Source organism: Saccopteryx bilineata, chromosome 10 (genome assembly GCF_036850765.1).
Source record: "Saccopteryx bilineata isolate mSacBil1 chromosome 10, mSacBil1_pri_phased_curated, whole genome shotgun sequence".
Taxonomy (NCBI): Eukaryota; Metazoa; Chordata; class Mammalia; order Chiroptera; family Emballonuridae; genus Saccopteryx; species Saccopteryx bilineata.
Window position 1 is genome coordinate 52013354 of NC_089499.1, and position 17739 is coordinate 52031092.

The 17739-nt window shown below is 41.4% G+C and overlaps 1 protein-coding gene across 5 annotated transcripts in view; it reads left to right on the forward strand.

The window, feature by feature from the left end:
• Positions 1–17739, forward strand: part of RAD18 (RAD18 E3 ubiquitin protein ligase) — a 154353-nt gene that overhangs the window by 122899 nt on the left and 13715 nt on the right. For 4 of the 5 annotated variants that reach the window (XM_066245067.1, XM_066245070.1, XM_066245071.1 and 1 more), the window contains one exon: positions 5816–5878. The exons of the other annotated variant lie outside the window; for it this stretch is intronic. In XM_066245067.1, coding sequence (XP_066101164.1) covers positions 5816–5878 — 63 coding nt within the window. The remainder of the gene's footprint in view (positions 1–5815; positions 5879–17739) is intronic. 5 annotated transcript variants of the gene reach the window in all.

A 17739-nucleotide genomic window follows, 5' to 3' on the forward strand; every position in this document is an offset into this window, starting at 1 on the left:
TATGAAGAGAGTGATTCGCCATCAGACACAGATGAGGACAAGCTAATGGATGGGGGTTTTGACAGTGATGAGGAATTATATGAGTTTCATGATGAATAAAACTTGAGTTCAATAACTATGTAATACTTTTTTTTTCTTCAAATTTTGGGGCCTGAAATTAAGGTGCGTCTTATACATGGGGGATGCAGTAAGTATATTTAATTTCAGGAATGTGGCTTTTGAGTATAATGTAGTAAGTATATACAACTTTACAAAGGAATGAACAGTTCTGTCTGGTATTTTAATAGTACTAACGCTTCATTTCTCAGTGGTGACTAGAAGTAGAGTAGCAGATATAGCAGGTTATACTGAGATTTTGTTTTAGGTCAACTTCAAACCTCCCACACTCATTTACTTTATTGATTTGGGTGTCATTCAGGGCAGTGGCTGAGCTGGAGGGAAGAGCTCTAGTTTTCTTTATAAAGTTGAAGTAATTATCACCAAGGTAAGGAATAGCAAAGGTTTGGATCAGAACGGTTTAGACTGTCTCTGTGGGAATAGGGGTGGCACTCAATCTAATAAGCCCTCCCTAGCGAGTGACCGTCTCAGTGATGAGGACTGAGGCGGTCGTGTTGCTGTGTGGTCTGCCTGGGCAGTGGCCCTGAAGTCATAGAGCAGGAGGAGATTGCTGGCAACTTTTGAGATATTTTTTGTCAGCTTTCTTCACCATCTGTTTTCACTGAGGTAGCATAGCAAAACCTCTTAGATTTATGCCATTAATGTACCGCAAATATTTTCTTTTAACAATCCAGTGATTTGTACTGGTGGGTTGAAAGCTGCTGGGTAAATTGATCAGATTACTAGGTTAGTTGACAGGCTTGGCCATTCTGCTTACTTAGCTGGAATAGTAGAGATGCTGTGTAACCTTTTTTTTTTTTTTTAATTGTATGCGTGTGTTTGGGGGTATCAGCAAGAAGCTGCCTTTATTATGTCTCTAGCTATGTGACACTTACCAGAACCCAGAACCACATGTACACCCCTGATCTCACTTCTCTTAGCTCAGGGGTTCTTAGCAGGAGCAGTTTTGGTCCCCAGAGGGTAGAACTTGGTTCTTGGGGGCAGAGATATTCAAAATATCTTATTCTTTTTATGTATAAAGCATAAATATATGCAGTACATAAATAGATATACATTTGTGGTATTAAAATGTCATGGAGGGGAAATTAGGAAAATATGTCTACAAAGGCTAGCGGGGATGAAGGCAATAATGGAAAAAGTTGAGAAGCATGGCATTGCTCTACTCCCATGATTTTCAGCCTTTTCCTCTCAGGGCAATTAATCACAGGAAGTATGTGGCACACCAAAAGTATTTTTTTTGTCAGTCTGACAAAAAATAATAGGTATTATTTTTATTCATTCATTGGATTGCTGTTGTGTTGGCTGTTGTCATTTTTATACTTGACAATCTAAGGGGAAAGAGCTCAGTGCCCCTGACTAAATAGCCAGATATTGAATGTATTAAAAATCTTGTGGCACAAGTTGAAAATCACTGCTCTATACAGATAAAGAAGAATGGATGAGGGCATGAATATAACTTGAGTAGAAAGAGGGAATAAAATAGTTAAATTAAAAGAGCTCTAGTTTTCTTTATAAAGTTGGAGTAATTATCACCAAGGTAAGAAATAGCAAAGGTTTGGATCAGAACGGTTTAGACCAGCAGTTCTCAACCTGTGGGTCGCGACCCCTATGGGGGTCGAACGACCAAAACACAGGGTTTTAGACTGTCTCTGTGGGAATAGGGGTGGCACCCAATCTAAGCCCTCCCTAGCGAGTGACCGTCTGAGTCTGTCCCTCAGGAAAATAATAACAATAATCTGTCTTGGTTCTCCTTAAGGCCTCCTGTTTTCCCTCTTCCCTGCTAGTGAAAACTGTATTTCGCGTTGTTTAATGGCAAAGCTTGTTATTAGCTAGTTATACTCAGGTGAAAAGGACTGGTGATATACATTAATATGCTGCTGTTTTGAGGGGCACCTGTATTTCCACATTGGGCTGTCCTCCAATGAGAGCAGTAGAGGCTTAGGTACAGGCTTAACCAGGGCTTCCCACGCAGAGTCCTGAAGGAATGATTGCATTGGGTCTGCGGAAGCACACACACAGCAACAGCAATCTGGAGACATAAGAGTGCTTCACAGATGCATGCACAACTGTTTGGAGAAAGTATATATAATGTGCTGCTATAATGAATGAAATATAAGCTAAAAGTATTACTAAATTTATGCTTCATTATTATTATGTACATTGTGAAGCCACAAGTATAAAAGTGTTGCTGCTACTATATGAGAATCCTTACATTGAAAAGCCCGAGAACTATATCATAGAGTCACTATATTTAGGTGGGATAGGAATCCCCACAGAAAATCCATTGTGCACATGGACCACAGTCAGAGGGGGCCCTGCAAAGAGCTCCTTCGTAGTTTCAGGAATTTGGGTAGAAATCCCTTGAGGGATTTATTGATTGTATGTATTGATTGTTACTGCCTTTTGTTTTTTCAGGCACCGTAGGCAAACATTGCTTCAAAGTGATATGTCAGAAGTGGTTGAGAATGATTAATTGAATTTTAAAAGTTTTAATTTTTAAAACCTTTTTATCTATTAGAGCATCATTAGAAATAGAGTGAGCACTAACATTGTCAAGCTTTTTGTTTCTCTCCTGAGAATGAGCCCTTTCTCTTAGCTTTTCTGCCCCAGGGTAGTGACTGGTACTTCTGAGTTTTCCCATACAGTGCCCGTGATATTCTGTGTCTTTGGATGTCAACAGAAATGCCTTTTTTTTTAAAGTTGACATACATATCCTTTATTAAAAATATACACAGCCTGACCAGGTGGTGGCGCAGTGGATAGAGCATCGGACTGGGATGTGGAGGACCCAGGTTCGAGACCCCGATGTTGCCAGCTTAAGCGTGGGCTCATCTGGCTTGAGCAAAAAGCTCAGCAGCTTGGACCCAAGGTCGCTGGCTCCAGCAAGGGGTTACTCGGTCTGCTGAAGGCCCGCTGTCAAGGCACATATGAGAAAGCAATCACTGAACAACTAAGGTGATACAACGAAAAACTGATGATTGATGCTTCTCATTGCTCTCCGTTTCTGTCTGTCCCTATCTATCCCTTTCTCTGACTCTCTCTCTGTCCCTGTTTAAAAAAAAAAATTAAAAAAATATATATAGCAGAAATTGAGTAAGAACAAGATGCTAAAACTTTAAAAGTTTTTTTAAAGAAATAAGTGCCCTCTATAATTATATTTATCCTGCATTGATAGGCCAGAAAGACACAGTACTTTAAGCCAGGTTGCATTATACCAAATTCTATTATTGGCGCAGTTCAACTTAATGACATTTTTCTTTACTTTGCTTATAGAAGGTTTAAAAGCCACTTAGGCACTTAGTGTCACTTGACACTAAGTTACTAGAGTATGGTTTTTAAAACACAATTTGATCTAGGCCCTGGCCGGTTGGCTCAGCGGTAGAGCGTCGGCCTAGCGTGCGGAGGACCTGGGTTCGATTCCCGGCCAGGGCACACAGGAGAAGCGCCCATTTGCTTCTCCACCCCTCCGCCACGCTTTCCTCTCTGTCTCTCTCTTCCCCTCCCGCAGCCGAGGCTCCACTGGAGCAAAGATGGCCCCGGGCGCTGGGGATGGCTCTGTGGCCTCTGCCTCAGGCGCTAGAGTGGCTCTGGTCGCAACATGGCGACGCCCAGGATGGGCAGAGCATCGCCCCCTGGTGGGCAGAGCATAGCCCCATGGTGGGTGTGCCGGGTGGATCCCGGTCGGGCGCATGCGGGAGTCTGTCTGACTGTCTCTCCCTGTTTCCAGCTTCAGAGAATGCAAAAACAAACAAACAAACAAACAAACAAAAAACACAATTTGATCTTGAGTTGTTACAGTAAATTGAAAAGGCCCATGACTGTTCCATTGGAATCCAGGTTTTATGTTGAGGGATATATGTAAGCTTTTGTGGTTTTTTTTTATTATTATTGCTAATGTATAAAGGATTTTTAAAATAGTTTTATTGACATTGCTGTATAATAAATTTCAAATATTTAAAGCATACCCTTGGATGTGTTTTGACACACACACACACACACACACACACACACACACACTGTATATACAGCCATGAAGCCATCCCCACGATCAAGATGACAAACCTACCCCTCACTCCCAGAGCTTGCTTTTGCCACTCTGTAAGGTGATAAGGTGCCAAGGAATTGCAAAAATTGTTAATATTAGTATTTTAAAAGGAAGAGTCAGGCCCCCTTACCCCTCCTTTCTGAGGAAGAAAAAACAAGAAGAGCTTACAAGGGGCAAAAGTCAGCTAGTCATAGTTTAGCTAGTTCCTATAGTGCTCTGGAAGGACTAATGCCACTTGCTAGACAGAACAAAGGAGAGAGAGCCTATCTTAAAACCCCTTCCTCTTTCTTCCCCCACCTTTTTTTCCTCTCTCTTCCTCTTTTCTTTTCTTAAAAGCCTTCAGGAAACAATGCTTACATACCTTAATTAAAAATTCCTACATTATCCCTGACTCACTCTCTCATCCTGGAGTCATGAGAGTGACGTATACCTCTAGACAAAGGGATCACAAGCCCCCTACCTCTTGCCTGCAAACCTATATTCTGTAATATTTTACATTCTTTCTAATAATCATTTTGAAATTCTTTGTGCAAAACTTGTAAACTAAGCAAGCAGGGACTAGCTTTAGACTTCCCAATAAGCTAACCCCAACACTCTTAGCAAAAGTTAACTTCATTTAGCGTCTCTCCTTATTCTAAACTAAACATTTCCCACTATTGTGGCGACAGGGAAAGGTTGTAAATCCTAGAAGGTTTAGGAATGTCTTTGTTATATGTATAAAACATTCATCTCTACTATGTTATCTTATGGTCTTAATGTGTAGGAATGTTTTTTCCATTTGATAGATCCTATAGGTCCCTGGTTGGCAAACTGGCTCGCAAGCCACGTGCGGCTCTTTGGCCCCTTGAGTGTGGCTCTTCCACAAAATACCACGTGCAGGAACTACCTCGATAAGGAATGTACCTACCTATATAGTTTAAGTTTAAGAAATTTGGCTCTCAAAAGAAATTTCAATCATTGTACTGTTGATATTTGGCTCTGTTGACTAATGAGTTTGCCGACCACTGCTATAGGTAAACGTAACAGGACAGTAAAAACTCAATAAGCTTGTTAATAAATGACTTTTGTACCATGCTCCCCCTCTTTTTCCCCCCATCCAGTATGTGATTATGTCTATAAAACCAGCCTCAGAGCTATATTCTGGGCTGCACGACTTGGGTTTGATGATACCCCGTGCATGTCGCTGGCTTAATAATAAAAGTCCTGCCTGACCTGTGGTGGTGCAGTGGATAAAGCGTCGACCTGGAATGCTGAGGTCGCTGGTTCAAAACCCTGGGATTACCTGGTCAAGGCACATAGGGGAGTTGATGTTTTCTGCTCCTCCCCTCTTCTCTCTCTCTCTCTCTCTCTCTCTCTCTCTCTCTCTCCTCCTTCTCTCCTCCTTCTCTCCTCTCTAAAATGAATAAATAAAGTCTTAAAAATAAAAGTCCTTCTAAAATTTATTCTGTAACCTGTCTCGGTGTCTCTATGAACGTGCGAATTAAATGACATTACAACGGTAACCCCTCCTTGCCCACCCCAGGCTCCTCACAGGTAACCACTGATCTGCTGGTGTGCTATCATTATAGATTAGCTTGCCTTTTCTAGAATTTTATGTAAATGGAATAGTACCATCTTTTTATTGTCTGGCAATATTGATGTATATCCTTTTAGTTCCAGTTCTGACATCATAAGAGATCTTCTAGAAGAAGAGGAAGCCTGGGAAGCATCACATAAGTGAGTTCTCATAATCAAAAATAAGCTTGAAATTTGACCTGAGACAGAATTCTGTACAGTTGATTTTCAAACAAAAGACTTATTTGTGCTTTCTCATTTAAGAAAGTAATAATTCACACACATCAAGGTCAAGATTTTCAGTTTAGTACTTGTTTCTGTATATTTCTGCTTAGAACTGTAATCAGGGTACAATAACATTGAATTCTTGTCAGACATTGTTTTTCTAAAGACAGGTTGTTCCAATAGATGACTAATAGTTTGGCCTTAAGCATTGGCCTCAGAGTCTTTACAAACTTTTAATCCTTTTCTAGATGTTCCAAGTCATAAAATGTGTTTAGTGTAGAGTAAATGCAATTTCACTTCTCCTATACCACTTATGAATCAGTCTGGGAAATGGTGGCGTGGGCTGGGGGTTGGGTGGGACGGGGCGGTTATCCCAGGTCCCACTGGTGGGTGAGGAGGAAAGGAACAGTGCCAAAAAACATGTGTGTGTTAATCTCCACCTGCAGGAGTGATCTGTGGTACAGCAGGCAGATTTCCATGACCACGGGTCTCAGATGGGCCCTCGGAACTCCCTCTCAACTGTGTTTTTCTCAGTGGGTTTCCAGCATGCTCAAACTTTGCCATTGTAAAACCAACCAAGCACATAACCAACAGACAAAACACCTCTCTCAACCTCTCATTCTTATCCTGCAGCTACTATTGTGCCTGTTCTTTCTTTCTTAACAGATGACCCATTTCCTTATCTCCCACTTATTTTCTCTTCAACACATTCAGCCCGTTTGATCATTCTGCTGTTGCTCTCAGGTCATTCAAGCATTCAAGACCTCCATGTTGCTAAATCTAGAGGACCTTTTTTAGGCCTTGTCTTCTTTGACTTCTTAGCAGTGTTTGATACCACTGACTGCTTTACCTTTCCTGAAAGCCTCTCTTCTTTGGCTTCTGAGGCACGGTACCCTATTTTCCACTTGCTCAACCAGATCATTAATTGTTGATGTTGGTCAAGATTAAATTTATGTCTTAATAACTTTATCTCTCCTACCAATACCTCTCCTGAGCCCCAGATGCATATATCAACTACCTACATGATAAGACATCTCAAAATCAGCATGTGCAAAGCTGAACACTTGACCTTATATACTCTCCAACACTCCCACCCCCCAAAAAAGGTTTTAAAACAGAATAAAAACATAATCTTCTAGTGTTCCTTTTTGGCCCATTTCTTATGTGCTCCTCCAAAAAGAAAGAAAAAAGCCTTGTCAATTTTGACATTTTGTTCTCTGGTACCTATATGTCCAATCTATGACCAGTCTCAGAGATTTTACTTCTGAAATATCTCTAAAAATGCATCAATTTATTTCTACCCCTCTCATCACCCTAATTTATGCTACCATTGTATCTTGATTGGACAATAAAGAGTATCTTAATTTGTCCTCATTTTCTGGCTTCTTTACAGCCTAATCTCCAGATTACAAAGTAGAAATCTGATCACTGCTATTCATCTTTCCACTTTAAAAATAGTAACTTCTTGTTTCTTATAGGATTGAGAAAGGAACTCTTTAATATACCTAAAGGTCCTGCATGTTGTCTGGTCTTCTCCAGACTCATCCTATTACACACCTGTGTGTTCTCTCGGCTCCACTGATGCAGACCTCTTAGGCCAGTGGTCAGCAAACTCTTTAGTCAACAGAGCCAAATATAAACAGCACAATGATTGAAATTTCTTTTGAGAGCCAAATTTTTTAAACTTAAACTATATAGGTAGGTACATTGTTATTAACTTAATTAGGGTACTTCTAAGCTGGCCTTTGCGCCTGCTCGTGGTATTTTGTGGAAGAGCCACACTCAAGGGGCCACGGCTTGCCGACCACTGTCTTAGGGCTTCTCTTCATGCCACTTTCTCTCCCACCACACAGCCTTTGAACAGGTTTGTCTTTCTACCCGGATGGTCTTCTCATCTTCTCCTAGTTAACCCCTCCTCACCCTTCAGATCTAAGCTCTTGCCCTGTTTCTTACAGAAGTCTTCTCTAGCCCTCTTTCTTGATCGTGTCCTGTTAGGGGCTCTTACAATACTGTGTCCTGTTTCCAGCACATTCATATGGCTATTTGTCCATCTCCCCTACCAGTCTTTAGGTTCACCATTGTAAACCCAGTGTCAATACTTTCTAACCCACTGTAAATGCTTGATGTATGTGATCTCATTCAAATATTAAATAGCATAACAATACTGTGATGTATGATTATTCCTGTTTCATAATGAGGCAGCTGAAACTGGAAGGGGAAGTCTCCAGCCCAGCCTCACTTAGCAAGTGATGAGTGATGGAGCTGAGTCTAGCAGCCTAATGTGTCAGAAGTCAGCATTTTCAGCCATTAAGCTATACTATCTTTCCAAAGGAGAGATTTGCTGTGCTGTTGACATTTTGTAGTTTTATAGCTGAATTGCCTGGGAAAATGGAAAAGTGTGGTGTATCCAGGGAACGCAGTGTAAGTAGGTTTATCAGGCTGGTAGTTCAGACTAGTGTTTTATGAAAGTTTGAGATTTTCACTGCATTATTTTCACCTAGCATTATTTAACTTTGAATTATGGAAAAGGAAGCCACTCCTTAGCTAATAACACCCTCGGTATTGGGAATCATCCTGACAGCAGTGACTGTAACAAACTATAGCCCAGAATTCCTGAGCCCAAGTCCATTGCTGGTAATGATGACCTCTTAAAGTCATTTTTATGAGAAAACAGCAAACAAATCCCATCACTTGTTAATATGTGTTAAAGCTGGTGGGATGTAAGCCCTCATCTAGTCTAGTCCTGTCGTTCTGTGGAGGAGGAGGTTCTGCTCCAGAGAGCTACATTGATTAGGTCAAAGTCTACAGTTAGTTGGTTGTACTGCAGAATCAGAACCGAGGACTTCTGATTTCAGTAGAGTGCACCACAGTTTAAGTAAGCACGGCATAATTAGCTTTAGAGGCAGAATCACAACTTGACTTTTCAGAAAAATGTAGCAGTTCTACAAGTACCTGTTTTACGCTTATAGGCATATTTTGTGGTTCCTCAAGTGCTGTATCTGAGATAATAGTTCTAGAACATACATATTGTTTTAGTTCCAACACATTCTCTTAATTTCATAAGTGTTTGAGAGGTTCCATTAGCAATACAGCACTTCATATAAAGCAGTAATTTCATAAGCAGCAAAAACCACTTTTTTATTCTGCAGACTGGTCTTGGGTTATATCTGTAAATATTGGTTCATCTTACTATTTTGAGCTATAAGATACATTTACATTGAACAGAATGAAAATTGGGTCTGCTCTGTCATTTCATGTTTCCAGATACCAGTTTCCTGATACATAAAATGTGGGGGGAAGATGTCAGCCTCAGTCGAGGTTCCTTCTCTCCAGATCTGCTCCTCTCCTGCTCTGCTCCCTCTTGGTGAATGACAGTGTCACAGTCTGCCCTACTCTTCAGACCAGAAACTCAACTTTTCACTCTCCCTTTCCTCTCCCGTGCAGTCAGTTGCAAGTCCTATAGAGAAGTGGTTCTCGACTTAAATAGATATCAGAATCAACTTGAGGACTTGATAAAACAGATTGGTTGGGCCCAATCTACTTTTGCAATTTTGATTCAGTAGACTTGGGGTGAGGCCTACTAGTTTGCATTTTTAACATGCTCCCAGGAATTGCTGATGCTGCTTCTGGGGCCCCTACTTTGAGTGGCACTGCTGTAGATAACCTCTCTAATGTCTGCCAGCCCCTGTGTGCCACAGCCTGCTACACTCCCTGTCTCTGCCTTTGACAGCCATCCAGCTGTTTCTCTGCCTCTAGTCATTGTAGCTTATTCTGCCACTGAGATCTAAAATGCATTATGTTCTCTATGCCATACTTTAAAGTCCTACAGGGATTCCCTAGCTTCCAAGCTCTCTCTGTTATGGCCCTAGCCTATCTGCTGGCTGATGGAATTTCATTTCTTTTTTATTTTTTTTGAGTTTCATTTCTTATACATATGACCTTCCCACCATTCATTCGCAGTCAAGCTGGACTATTCGCAGTCAGCTGAGTCATGCCGTGTTGTTTCGGTGCCTTTGCTCCTGTTGTTGATTCTGTTGATTCTGTTGAATGGCCTTTTCCCTGTTTGTCTAGGACTCGTTCCTTCTTCACAGCTCTATTCAGAAGGCCCAACTCTGTTCTTACCCACCCTGCACTTCACCCCTGACTCCGTTACCAGAGAGTATGTTCATTGGACCTTGGCTCTCTGGCATCTGACACAGTGCCTGGGCAGCCTACAGTGGCACTCAGCAGGTGTCTGAGTGAGTCAGTGTGTCAGGCAATGTTCATTGGATCTGAATGAACTCATTGTTAGTCCGAGGCATTAGTGACCTGGCTTCAAGAACCTGTGAGTAGATAAGGATTTTCCCTATCTTTTAAACTCTTTATCTCAGTACCTTAAAAAGAAAATTGAAGGAAATAACTTTTTCTTTGATAATCTTATAAAATCAGAAAAGGAAGAATTATTTTTCCTACTGATGATCTGCATGTCATCTTAACCCCAGGAGAAGTCATTTGCATGCATTTAAAGCCTGTCATTTTCTAACTGAGGACTGTTAATAATTTGACTTTCTTTGGGTGCATAACTTTGTTAAAGTTAGCATACATTCGTTAAAGTGGGCAGATCTTAGGTGTACAGCTTGACAAATTGTTATAACTGAGTACACCTGGGGTCAGGGTTACTTGGGTGCAACCACACCCCCTCCCTCATGAACCGTTCCCCCTGGCATTCAAACCATGAGGACCACGCGCATTCTGGGCTTGGCCACATGATGTGAGGAGAAACTTGGTGAGCGTTTGCCCCGCGGGTCCTGTCCTTTTGAGCACTCTCATTGGGATGCTTCCTTTAGGAACCGGCCACTGCTATGAGAAGCCCAATCTGGGCACAGGAAGAGGCCAGCTGGATGAGAGCCACGGGCTTAGCCCTCCCCTGGCTGAGCTCCCAGCCAATAGCCAGAACTAGGTTGCCAGTCATGTGAGCCTTCTTGAAGGTAGGCTCCAGATCTAGATAAGCTGTCTCTTCTGAGCCCTGCCTAGTTCTAGAATTGACCAAATCAATCATTGATTGTGTTGTTTTATGCCTTTTAAGTTTGAGAGTGGTGTGTCAAGTAGCAATACATAATGAAAACAAACCGTTTCTGTTTAGTTTTTTATTACTGTGTAACAAATCCCCTTAAACTTTAGGAGCTTAAACCACAACTGTTTTATTCCCTCATGATTCTTCAGTCAGCTGGCCTCAGACTGCTGGTGGTCACTGATTGGCATGCAGACAGCAGACAGGGCTCAGTGGGCTGGGACCCATATTCAGCCGAGCTCTCGGGATTTCTCTGTTTTCATATATGGTCTGGGAGCCTATTCTTCTCCATGTGACTTCTCTCCACGTGGCCTTTCCAGCAGACTACTGGGTTTTCTATATGAAGTTTCAGGGCTTTAGTACCAATTATCAATTTATTGCCCTTCAACTCTAAATTCGTCTTTTTTTGTCTGCTCTGTGAAAATTGAATTGGGCCCTTTAAATACCATTTTTTTGCCAGCTCTGTTGATCTTAAGCTTTATAATTAGCGGGCACTGGAGAAACATTGGGAGAGGAAGGGGTTTTTGCCTCCTGATTGCAGTGAGCTAGCTGGCCAGGCTCCAAGTACGTGTGGCTTCCCCAGTGTCCAGGCCTATAGTGCACACTGACCACCAGCTCATGGCTCTACCGTTAGCACCAGTTCTCAGTTAACCACTTCAGCCAGGTGTCTAGACTTGTCTGGGGCAGAATTGTTGACTGAGTAATGAATGGGTGCCCTAACACACACACATTCCTTTGGCAAAGACTGTTTTTTTAAGAGGTCCTGTGTTACATTGTTTCCAGGTGACTGAGGAAACATATCCAATCATTAGCTGATCACTAAGCAGACACTTTGTGGCAATACACAACAGAAGTGCCTATTTACAAGATTAGTTGAGAAAGTTACTAAACAACCTAGGCAAATAGCAACATCAACAAACCCTAGGGATATAGGAGAATCCAATTTCCAGAGTTGCCACAGTATATTGTGACATATGTCCAGTTTTCAACAAAAGATTATGGACAGAAAAACAAGATTCTGTGTGGCACATACATGGCACGGGCTTGGGCAGCAACCAATAAAAATGTCCCCAAGGGAGCTCAAACATGGGACTACTAGACAAACCTTTAAATAAGCTGTTTTAAATATGTTCAATGAACTAAAGGAAACATTATCAAAAGAACTAAAGGGAAATATGAGAACAATGTCTCTCAAATAGAGAATAACAATAAAAAAGAACTGAAAAAAACCCAAACCCTAGAGATGAAAATCATAATAGCTGAAATGAAATATTTACCAAGGGGCTCAACAGCATATTTGAGCAGATGGGAGAAAAAATCAGCAAAATTGAAGATAGATCAATTATTTAGTCTGAAGAATGAAAAGATAAAAGGATGAAGAATAAAGAATAGCCTCAGGCCTGCAGGACACCAGCAAGCATACCATCATATGCTTCAGGGGTAGTCAACCTTTTTATACCTACCGCCCACTTTTGTATCTCTGTTAGTAGTAAAAATTTCTAACTGCCGACTGGTTCCACAGTAATGGTGATTTATAAAGTAGGGGGAAGTAACTTTACTTTATAAAGAAGAGTTACAGCAAGTTAAAGCATATAATTATAATTATTTACCAAGTACTTTATGTTGGATTTTCGCTGTTTGGCAGAATAAATCTTTATAAAACAACTTACTATAGTTAAATCTATCTTTTTATTTATACTTTGGTTGCTCTGCTACCACCCACCATGAAAGCTGGAACACCTACTAGTGGGCGGTAGGGACCAGGTTGACTACTACTGATACCCGTAATAGTCCCATGAAGAGAGGAGGAAGAAAAGGGAGAATAACAGAGTATGTAAATGCCCGAAAACTTCCTAAATTTGACGAAAACATTAATCTACACATATGAAGTGCTCAGTGAACTTGGTCAAAGACAGAAAAATTTGAAAGAAGCAGGAGAGCAAGCAGCTCATCATTTAAAAAGGATCTGGTGACTTCTCATCAGAAGCCAGAGGCCAGCCAGAGGCAGTGGGATGACATTTTAAAACACTAAAAGAAAATATACTGTCAATCAAGAATTCTAGCAAACTATATTAAAAAATGAATGAGAAATTAAGACCTTCCCAGAGGGAACAAAATGGAAAATTGGTCACTAGGAAATCTGTCCTATAAGAAATATTAAAGGGAGTCTTTCAGGCTGAAATGAAAGGACTGTAGACAGTAACTTGAATCCACATGAAGAAATAAAGAGCGCCAATAAAAATAAATCAAAAGTGTAGGTAAATACAAAAGACAGCATAGGTGTCTTTCTTACTCTTAACTCTTCGTCCCCCCATCTGATTTAAAAGACAGCTACACAAAATAATTATAACCCTTGTTTGTATAAAGATATAATTTATATGATAATGATGGCAAAAAGAAAGGAGAGAGGAGCAAAGCTGTTTAGGAACAATGTTTTATATACTATTAAGATTAAGTTGGTGTTAATCTGAACTAGATTTTTATAAATTAATATGTTTGTTAATTATATTTCCCAGGCTGCAGTGGTAGGCAAACCATGGCTCACGAGCCACATGCGGCTCAATCAGATTGAGGACGTTTTTAGCAAAGGCCAGTTTAGGAATACCCTAATCATACAAGTTAATAACAATGTACGTACCTATATAGTTTAAGTTTAAAAAATTTGGCTTTCAAAAGAAATTTCAATCGTTGTACTGTTGATATTTGGCTCTGTTGACTAATGAGTTTGCCGACCACTGCCCCAGGGCAACTACTCTACTAAGAAAATCAAATTTAAAATATAGTAAAAGAAATGACAATGGGATTAAAGTGGCACACTAGAAAGTATTTAACACCAAAGAAGGCATTGAATAGAGGAACAACAACAACCAACAAAAATGACATAAGCATAATAGAAAACAAATAGCAAATGTCACTCATAAATCTTGCCTTTTCAGTAAATGTATTAAGTATAAATGGATTAAACACTAATAAACGGCAGAGATTATCAGAATGGATTTTTTTAAACATGATTCAACTACATGCTGTTTATAAGAGCACTATAGATTCAAAGACAAGTAAGTTGAGAGTAAAAGATTGGGAAGAGATGCACCATGCAGCAATAACCAAAAGGAGCTGGCATGTTTATATTAATACCAGACAAAATAGACGTGAAGGCAAAAATCATAACTAAAGACAAAAATATTTTATAACAGTTAAACGATCAATCCATCAAAAAGATACAGTAATTATAAGCATATATGCACCTCAAAGCAGAGCCCTAAAATACATGAAGCAAAACTGATAGAGAAAAACAAACCCCAAGAAACCCTTAAAAAATTAGATGAGAAAAATGATGGGAACCATCCATGAGCAACAAGGAGGAAAAACCCATCAAAAAATTATTGCTGATGGGTCTGGCCTCTCCCTGTTTGTGGGTGGAGAACCAAGCAGGCTAAACACAGAGTGGGCCTCTGGACTTTCCTCCAGGCAATGATCTTACTCATCATGGCCTGGACTGTGATGGACAGAAGGGTGGATGATTCCTTGGGACAAAAGAAGCTGGGAAGCTCCCTGGCTCTGCGAGTTTTCAGGCATATTATACAGGCACCAGTTTATCTGTTCCTGTTTCTTTTAAAGTGTTGTTCCAAGAACTATGTGCAATAAATGTTACAATGCAGAACTCGTCCAGGATTATCACTGATTGTTTTTGTCTTGCTTATTTGACTTCACACAACCTTAAGTTTACTCCATTTGCATATTGACCACATCTCATTGTCCATTCCTTTTGAACCCAGTACCCCTCTGCTGCCATGAAACTATGGCTTCCCATCCTGAATCCGGGAAATCATCTCTGGATGCATTTATTAGCCTTCCTACTTTTCCTTTTTTTTTTCCCCCCTCTACTTTTCCTTTTAAGATTCAGCTCATTTCTCTTGTCTGTGGAGAATGTTTGGGATTCCAGTTTTGTCATAGCACATATTGATTCTCCCTTCTGTTTAAATAGAAGGAAACCAAAGAGTTTCTGTCATCTGATGACAAAACCAGAGACCCATCCTCCCCCATTGACCTTTCTCTAGGGTCAGAAATGGTTTTATCCCAAGGAAGGCTGTGTGTGGGCTGATATGTGTTTATTTCCTTCATGCCATTATTTTCTAAAAAGTAAATACTAATAAAGTCAGCAAAAATTACGTGTGGATATTAAAGACAAATGCCATTTAGCTGACATCTGTCAAATTCCTAATATAAGCTAGTCTCTTAGGTAGGTACTTTCATGCTCATTTTAGTATTTAATCCCTGTGATTGCTGAGTAGAGAAGAAACTTGATTCACGTTGTCTTATGAGAAATTGAGGCCAGAGAGATGGTGAATTGTATTGAAACTCCTAGGCCCAAGTCTGGTGTCTTTCCCAATATGCCACAGCTGTGAACTAGCACTGCATAGCAGTTCTCCGGACTGAGTCTTCATCTGTTTACACCTGGTAGTACGGAGTCTGATTCCATTATTTTGGGGGGTTTTTGTTTTTGTTTTTTTAATTTTTTTTTTTGTTTGTTTGTATTTTTCTGAAGCTGGAAATGGGGAGAGACAGTCAGATAGACTCCCACATGCGCCTGACTGGGATCCACCTGGCACGCCCACCAGGGGGGATGCTCTGCCCCTCTGGGGCGTTGCTCTGTTGCGACCAGAGCCACTCCAGCGCCTGGGGCAGAGGCCGAGGAGCCATCCCCAGCGCCCGGGCCAACTCTGCTCCAATGGAGCCTTGGCTGCGGGAGGGGAAGAGAGAGACAGAGAGGAAGGAGAGGGGGAAGGGTGGAGAAGCAGATGGGCGCTTCTCCTGTGTGCCCTGGCCGGGAATCGAACCCAGGACTCCTGCACGCCAGACCGACGCTCTACCACTGAGCCAACCGGCCAGGGCCTTATTTTGTTGTTTGCTGACAGTTTTTAGTTCTTAATCCTCCTCGTTCCTCTTCTGTCCCACCTCTGGGTAAACTGATAAGAAATCCTGGGTGTTCCGTCCCTGTCCCTAGCAAACTGTGCATGGGAACCCTCACTCTGACCCCAGTCACCAACCACCATAAAGAACCCAAGCCAGGGCCCTGGCCGGTTGGCTCAGCGGTAGAGCGTCGGTCTGGCGTGCGGGGGACCCGGGTTCGATTCCCGGCCAGGGCATATAGGAGAAGCGTCCATTTGCTTCTCCACCCCCGCCCCCCCCCTCCTTCCTCTCTGTCTCTCTCTTCCCCTCCCGCAGCCAAGGCTCCATTGGAGCAAAGATGGCCCGGGCGCTGGGGATGGCTCCTTGGCCTCTGCCCCAGGCACTAGAGTGGCTCTGGTTGCGGCAGAGCGACGCCCCGGAGGGGCAGAGCATCGCCCCCTGGTGGGCAGAGCGTTGCCCCTGGTGGGCGTGCCGGGTGGATCCCGGTTGGGCGCATGCGGGAGTCTATCTGACTGTCTCTCCCCGTTTCCAGCTTCAGAAAAAAAATAATAATAAAAAAAAAAAAAAAAAAAAAGAACCCAAGCCAGGTTCCATTTTCAGACCAACTTAGGAAGTCTGCCCTGCTCTCCCCAGAAAAGCCTCTTTATGTGAGTTGTAAACCTTTTCATACTATGATTCTAGTGCCAATTCTGATGACGGGGGCTTGGGGAATTCCCACACCAACAGGAAATTTTAGGATACAAGCTGGGTATCTTATAATTCAACTCAATTTTGACACTATCTATAGGAGATAGCGTCAGATCCCACAGTTTAGGTTTCAATCCAATAAGACTAACTTCACCCCCTTACACACCAGTTTTACATCTAGATTGTCTCCTGTGCTTTGACCTACCTGGTATAGATTGGAAGCTCCAGCTACTCGCTCATGGGTTCAATTAATTTGCTATAGCGGCTCACAGAACTCAGAAATATTTTACTTACTAGATCACTGGTCTGTTATAAAAGGAGGTGACTCAGAAACAGCCAGATGGAAGAGATGCATGGGGCAAGGTATGGGGAAAGGGCTCAGTATTCATGCCTCTCTAGGGGTGCCACTGCCCTCAAATCTCATGTATTCACCAACACAAAAGCTCTCTGAACCATCCTTTTAGTTTTTATGAAAGCTTCATTACATAGGCACTATTAATTAAATCATTGGCCATTGATGACAACTCCATGTCTTAGCCCCCCTTCCCTCCCTGAGGTAGGGCTGAAAATTCAGACGTGGTTTGTTTCTCTGGCACCTAGACCTCATCCTTACCTGCTTTCCAAAAATCGCCTCAGAAACATAACAAAAGACATCACAGGAGATGTCTTTTATCTTTCTCATCACAGGAGAATACAGAGGTTTTTAGGAGCTTTATGTCTGGAAAGGGAGGAAGATCAAATGTATATTTTTTACTATGAGTCACAGTATCACACATGCCCTCTGGGGTGTGCATCCTGTCATCAGTCTCAATAACCAAACCAGATTTTTGGTGGGGTTCATCCCTGACTCATTGGGAGACCAAAACATGCTGTGTTTGTATATTTGCAATAAAGCATCCCTCAAACAAAGTTACCTTAGATGTAATGTACTATACTTTGTATTGCAGGCTGCTTTTAAGAAAAAAATAAACTTCCTTTGCAAACTTTGGTAAATCAACAACAAAATGTCTGCTTACAACTATCATTATAATAGATTGGGATAAAAATTTCTAAATTTTAATTATCTCATAAAGGCAAGTATATAAATTTACAGAGGGAAAAATAAGATTAAAAGAATGCAAATTTAATAGGTATAAATCTGTATGTCTTC